This window comes from Protomyctophum bolini (genome assembly GCF_963924005.1).
Source record: "Protomyctophum bolini genome assembly, chromosome: 14".
NCBI lineage: Eukaryota > Metazoa > Chordata > Actinopteri > Myctophiformes > Myctophidae > Protomyctophum > Protomyctophum bolini.
The window spans coordinates 36,653,475-36,660,311 of NC_137875.1; the positions used below are offsets into that span (position 1 = coordinate 36,653,475).

Sequence of the window (6,837 nt, forward strand, 5' to 3'; positions counted from 1 at the left end):
TGAGTAAACTAAAGACCTGGAGGCGTGATCAATGCCATTTGGCTATTCTGAGTGGCCAAAGAGCATTGATCACGCCTCCAGGTCTTTAGTTTACTCAAGTTAGGGAATAAGACCTGGTACTTAAGACACGCAAAATACAGCCCTCAGTATGCGTTCCTGCATAAGTTCCGGGTTTGATGATGATGTCACGCGCATACCCTCGATTATCAATAAGTTACCAAAGACTCTCCAGTTGGTCCAGAATGCTGCTGTGAATGTATCGACAAGAACTACAGCATGGGAATATTGATCCCATATTAGCCTCTCTGCACTGGATAAGAAAGCAAAAAGAGAAAAAAATAATAATTTCAAATATTTCTCCTCACAGCGCCCTTAATGGTCAGTCAACATCACAGCTTCAAGGGCTCATTGCACCCCAATTACCCCCACTAGAACAGTGCGCTCCCAGTCTTCAAATATCAAGCTCTTTTCCAGTTTTGCTCCAGGAGGTGTACAACTGTACACCTTCTCTACAGTATGCTGAAGAGTAGGCTTATGCTTGCCTGGCACTAGCCCTTTGTTTTGACTGCTGGGGGACTTCCCATAACTCACAACTGAGCTCCTCTTTCCCTCGCTCTCTCTCTCTCCACATGCACTCATGACCCATCAACGCTTTTTGTACGTTCTCCTCTAACGGGCTTCCATGGATTGTGATTACGGACCCGGAGCTCCAGACCATTACTATACTTGTTGCTGTGCATCTCTGTGTATTTGTGTATTTCTCTCTCTCTCTCTCTCTCTCAAACGAACCACGCAAGGCAGATGGCCGCCCACCTAGAGTCTGGTTCTAAACGAGATCTCTTCACATTAAAGTGGAGGTTTTCCTTGGCACCTGCATCGCCAAGCGCTAGCTCATGGGGGGATTGTTGGGTGTGTGTACATTTATATAGTATAGGTCCCCACTGGTACAGTACATGACATAGTGTTTGTTCTAATTTGGCGCTGTACGGTATACACAAAATTGACATGACTTTAATTTACTTTGAAAGGCGAGTATGTTTGTAAGTACTGCATAACAGGAGTTGTGTACGTGGTTTTCACACTGAACAGGGAGTAGACGGTGTCGGCAGACAAGCAGTTTGGTCAGGTAGGAGTAGGCAGTTTCTGGTCGGCATACAGTACAGGCCTACTGTACATTTCCATAGCAACACTGTGATAGCATGCATTACTACATAATATAACAGGGCTTGTATTGTCCATAGAATCCTATTTGTGGCTTATTGTCACAAAATCCTCTACTGCATATTAATGGCATAACTCCAACGGGACACATGGGCCCAGTAGTGTCCACAATGTTCCAGCCAACGTTCTCTACGGATAACTCCTCAAAGTCTTGGATACAACAGGCCCGGAGCGTAAAAGTAAAGCACCGGTATAAGTCACGCTATAGACCGATTCACAGAGGGTTTCCTGGGTGCGGCCATTACTGAGGTGTACCATTAAGTGCAGCAGCACTGATTAGCTACACCTGGTCTACAGAGCACCTGCTCCATGTACTACACCTCAGTAATGGCCGCGCCCAGGGCGCCCCTCTGTGAATCGGTCTATATGCGAAGATGTTGGCATTACAGACGCAGGTGTGTGTAGTGTACTGTACGTATATAGGTGTTTCGTCGCTGACATTTCTGGGGCGGTCGGGTGGGTGCGACATTATGGGGTCCAGGTGTAAGCGGGGCATACGGTAACTACTAACTGGGATGGAGATTCAATTGGCTACTAGTACGAAAACAGGTGTAACAGCAGGAGTGGGAGGAGCAGCAGAGCGTAGCCGAGGCGCGGCAGCGCGGAGGCGCGGCTCACGTTGCAGTCGTCGCTGTAGCAGCAGTTGACTCGGACGCCCGGCGACCTGTAGCCCTGGCTGTTGGCCTGGCTGCAGAACGACTTGTAGGAACACGACTTCATCACGCCGCCTGAGGAGGGGGGAGGGGGGGGGGCCCAAAGGAGAAGGTTTCGCATTAACACTGCGAAATCCTGAGTGTTTATTTAAAACCCATTTAGGCCTCATGGCGTCGAAATGAATAAAACGTTCGCTCTGAAAGAATATATATTCAAAGATTTGTGCCGCAATTTCACAGGGTTTTTCAAAAATAGCAGACCTACAAGAGCTTGTAGATCTGCTATTTTTCAATAGCTAAAGTATGACATAGTTAAAACACCAAAAGGGGTTCCCCGCCGAGAATGGGTTAACTCTAAGCAACATACCGGTACGTTACAAATGGACTAATTGACACATTCAAATTAAAAATTCGGTTCAATTCAATGTGCGCCGTGTGTGACTTAAGGATCTCTGCATTTTGGAGTGACTTTGTGAAGATAGATTTTTTTCCTGTCTGGCATAAACACACAGATATGAATGAAGGACATACAGTGTACACTAATCTGTTACACACACACAGCTACATTGTGAGAACTATTTAAATCTATCTTTGGGACCAGACCTTTTATATTCTGTACAGCGGTGGTACTCGGCACAGCTAGGACCCAGGAAACAGTTTCAGTTAGTTGCAAGGTACGGTATAGTTCATTGCACGGTGTCCCAGAGCTACAGTATAAGTAAAGGCCAGTCCACACCAAACCAACGCAACAAACAGTGTTAGAGACAGTTGCAGCGGTGGGGAATGACTGGTGCCATTTGGGCAGAATGCTTGCAAGGAGTTGCATTGGTGTGGACTGGCCTTCAGTCCCCAATGAACATGAAAAACACCAATACTGGCTTTCATGTTTCCATGAGGATCGTTCTAAGGCACACTCGCTCTCAAAGCATTTCAGACCGTGAAACCCCCCCTGCACCACCACCCTGATAAGCACATGATGACACGTAGGAGTCTGTGGCATTCAGTTTTGTCTGGCTCCGTTCTGCAGATACATATTGGGAACATTATAGCAGATGTACTAGTACTACACAGCGTGACTGTTGGACTCACTGTCATGGCCCACCACCACAGCACAGGCATCGGAAAAGCTGGGACAGGTCCTGGAACCCTGGCGGTTGCAGTCGTTGTTGTTGGAGGCCATGCAGGTGTAGCACTGCAGTGCCTGACCTGGAGGAGAAGAAACAAACGCCGTGCCAATGTGATCGTGTGGTGCTTTAGTGGTCCTACAACATGAAACACGCTCTCATGTACAGTTGGTCTCACAACAGGCCGACGGATTTGGCGCTACTCGGTCACGGAAGTATTTCTTTTCTACGGAGAATAACATTGGTTCGTCTCATTGGATCATCAGCGTAGCTGTCCTGGCATCACAGTAGTTATGAAACACAGGACCCGTTTAATTAACTTTGACCCGTGTATTCACACAACGTAGGTTTCTTTGCATCTACAGTAGGTATACGGTAGTACTGTACACTCACACCTGTTGACATGTACAGTAGGTTGGGGAAGTGGACTTTTCAAAGGTACATCGGCATCAGTCACGAATTAGAGGAGACTACTGTTAGTCTGTTACCGTTACCTCAGAGTCAAACTAGCTGTAGCAACATCCCACCCGCCGCCACACGCTCTGTTCTAGTCTACAGCAGCCTTTGGCCGCCATCCCAGTTTCCAATATCTTTCTAAGCCTCTCTGGGGGGGGGGGGAGAAACGCTATTTGAGAATTACTGTTGACCTATGAAATATCCTTTTAAAAGGGTCCTTTTGAAAATCTCCACGCAGCTAAAGAAAAAGAAGGGGAAAAAAATAAATCTCACCGACGAGCAGCCTTTCAGTATAGCCGACTCTTTAACGGAGAGGATCAAGCAGAGAATGACCCGCAGAAGAACCTTTTGACATGCTACAACAAACATCCCCCTGCCGGAGCTCATCTCCCGTTCTGACCGGCAAAACTAACCCCTTTTATCACCGGGGAGGCCTTCTCTTTCATCAGCCTGTCAGGGATGGCAGCAGAGCGAACGGCGCTGTTCTGTTCAGAGGGAGAGAGAGACGGACCGCTGTGTACTCTCTTTACAGTGTCTGACAGCGTCCACTGAACCTTTCAAATCAAAGTCAGCCAAGTGAAGTCAAATCGTGAAGGAAAGGCCAGCGACATGACAGCTGCTAACAACTGGACTCCGCGAAGCCCCGATTGTCTCTCTCCGCCGCCAGGCAGGAGAGACTGTGTTTTTGAATCACGAACGATTGTCGTGAATTCTTTCCAAATCATCCTCAGGTATAGAAGATAGGTGGAGTTCAGCAACTTGCAATGGGCCTGGTCTACAAGATACACTGCACCTCTTTGATACCCATGCACCTGTTCAAAAAACGTCAATCAAGTTCACAATCACAACACCAGAGGGAGCTCCACAAATCACGCTCAACCCAGATTTGGCATGAATGAAGGTTTTTTTTTTTCAGTCATAAAGAAGTGTGAATCTTGACTCTCTTTCAAAACCGCTCTAAAAGAGCACTTACTGCAATTGGGAACCGGCCCCTGTAAACTAAAGATTCAACGAAATGCTTCAAATCATGAACCGAAATCATGTCTGCTTGCCGTGAAGACGACGACGCATTCCGAACATTTCGTGCTCTGACTGAGGAGCACCTTTTCTAGTTTACGCTTTGTCGTGCTTGCGTGCCGAAAATAGCCCATCTACAAGTTCTGTTTTCAGCGTGCATCACTGCCGAACGATAGAGCATAAATCAGCCAACTTACTTTTCAGATGAAAAGGCAATGATGATGACTCACTTATACCAGCGAGTAATCAACATGACACTTAATCTTCTGTCTGTTGTGCTGCCGTTTTTTAAATGAAGCCTATACTTTAGTCAGTGCATCGACGGTGGTGTCCATCCAACAACAATGAACTGCCTTCTTCCTCTCTCTGTTTTCTGCCCCCCCGCTGTCTGAAACTCTGGATCTGACCCAAATCCATCCTCCCAGCAACTCTCCACACATGCTAGAAGAATTAGCCTCCAGGCCTATTAGGGGATTAACTGCATGGGGATTGCCTGCTAGTTACAGAAGGAGATGACAGGCGGACGAGGGAAAGAAAAACTATGTTTTTACCCCATAATTAATCACCATGCCAGACATGAGAGATCAGGTCTTACAATCCAAAAAAAGGAGATTCAAGCAAAACAAACCAAACAAAACGAAAAAGCAAAGGGAAAAAAAATAAGCTTTAACCACTTTCATACTCTGTGCATGCCATTTTAGACAAACAATTTCCAAATCATTTTTAACACTTCATTAGCAAATATAGATGATCTACGTACGTACAAGCTCACAGTTGCTATACATGTTGTGAGCTTATAGACAGCCTTATAGACTGTATTTCCGCTATTCATCATACGGAAAGGGATATATAGGGATCAAGGGTTAAGTCCTCAACTGAGATAAGGGTCATCACCTGCATACAGGTTAAATCTACTAGGCTAGGCCAGTGGCAAAGGAGGGACCCATGAGGTCTCCGAGATCAGATAACGGAAGGAGCGAGGATGGATGGATGGACGGAGGTGAGGATGGATGGATGGAGGGAGCGATGAGGAGAGAAGGGAGGAGAGAGAAGGTAAAAGTCCTTACCGTGGGCAGCGAGGAGGACCAGGGAGGACAGGACGAGCGGGCAGAACTGGACAGCTCTCATGTTGGCCGGCCTGGTGGTCCTTCTTGAAGCTTGGCTCTGGAAAAAAGCAGGCCGTTTTCCTGCTTAAAGCCCGCTGATCTTAATCTGAGCTATCGGGGAACAACGGACTTAATATCCTCGCCTAGCACCGACAGGGAGATTAGCAGCTACTCCACTGGGCCCTTATACCGCCGCCACCGGGTCTCCACATCCAGGAGGCGTTTTCTCTCGGGGAAGAACGAGCAGCGAAGAGAGAGAAAGAGAGAGAGAGGTAGTGGGAGAATCCTCATCTATACCGTGAAGGATTCCTGCTTGGATCACTTGCCCCGACAACCACCCCTGACCCCTCCTCCCCTGCCACGCCCTCTGACCCCTCCCCGACAAATCCCTCCCCTATCCTGGCGTTACCCCGGGCTCTTATGTCATGGCAGGCCGGGGCTCGACTCGCGGCACTTGGTTTGCATGCGCGTGTCGCATGCTGAAAATAGCCGGCGTGCCAGTGCACAACACGCCACGCCGCGCCACCGTGTGAGTTTGTGGATCAGCTATTTTGGGTGCACGACACTAGCATGCAGCTAGCTGTTTAGGCTTAATTAGGTCTTTGTTGACTATACTATACTAGACACGAGCACACCGGAACATTTATAACAGTAGGGTGTTTTGTTTATGTACCATTTTGATAGGGGATTTATTTAGCAGTATAGTATTTTACTATTAGTATTAATCTTGCACAATGCACATACACTTTTAAAACCTCAATGACATATCGTCGAGAAATAAAACGTAATAATTTTGTGATTGTTTTTCTTCTATTTATCTTTTACCCCTTTTTCTGCCAATTGTTCTCACAATTACAAGGTCCACTTTTTGGTTGGTTAGGGAAGTCATTACATAGGAAACAACGGCTATTGTTGAACAGTTGAAAAGTTGAAAAGATCTCTCACACACACACACACACACACACACACACACACACACACACTTACATCACCTAACTGATTGAACGTGGCACACCAAGGGAAAATCTCCCTCCCATCTGCATATATATCCACTTATAGATCAGCTTTGAAACCCCGTTAAGATGGCCTGAGCCATCTCCACAGCTGATTGCACAGGAGCGCCAACACAGACACGGTCTCAGGTCCTGTCTTAATGCGAGTGCAACGGCTCTAGCTTTCACAGGGTTATACAGTTCGTCTTACATGATTATAGCACCGCTTGAAACCCAAAAGGTGCGCAGACTAGTTAATGCGAGCTGT

General features: G+C 47.0%; 1 protein-coding gene across 1 annotated transcript; it reads right to left on the bottom strand.

The window, feature by feature from the left end:
• Positions 1 to 1,589: 1,589 nt before the first annotated feature.
• On the bottom strand, positions 1,590 to 5,883 carry ly6pge (lymphocyte antigen 6 family member pge). Its single transcript, XM_080781612.1, has 3 exons — positions 5,539 to 5,883; positions 2,964 to 3,080; positions 1,590 to 1,949 (listed from the first exon to the last, which is right to left on the bottom strand). The coding sequence occupies exons 1-3, from the start codon at positions 5,597 to 5,599 to the stop codon at positions 1,756 to 1,758; spliced, it is 372 nt and encodes a 123-aa protein (XP_080637738.1). The 5' UTR covers positions 5,600 to 5,883; the 3' UTR covers positions 1,590 to 1,755.
• Between the last annotated feature and the right edge of the window lie 954 nt (positions 5,884 to 6,837).

Bases quoted from the DNA above. Each gene is read 5' to 3' on its own strand.
- ly6pge (XM_080781612.1), bottom strand. From the start codon at position 5,599: ATGAGAGCTGTCCAGTTCTGCCCGCTCGTCCTGTCCTCCCTGGTCCTC. The intron at 3,081-5,538 runs GTAAGGACTTTT...CTTCTCCTCCAG, and splicing joins GGTCCTCCTCGCTGCCCACG to GTCAGGCACTGCAGTGCTAC. The intron at 1,950-2,963 runs GTGAGTCCAACA...CCCCCTCCTCAG, and splicing joins TGTGGTGGTGGGCCATGACA to GCGGCGTGATGAAGTCGTGT.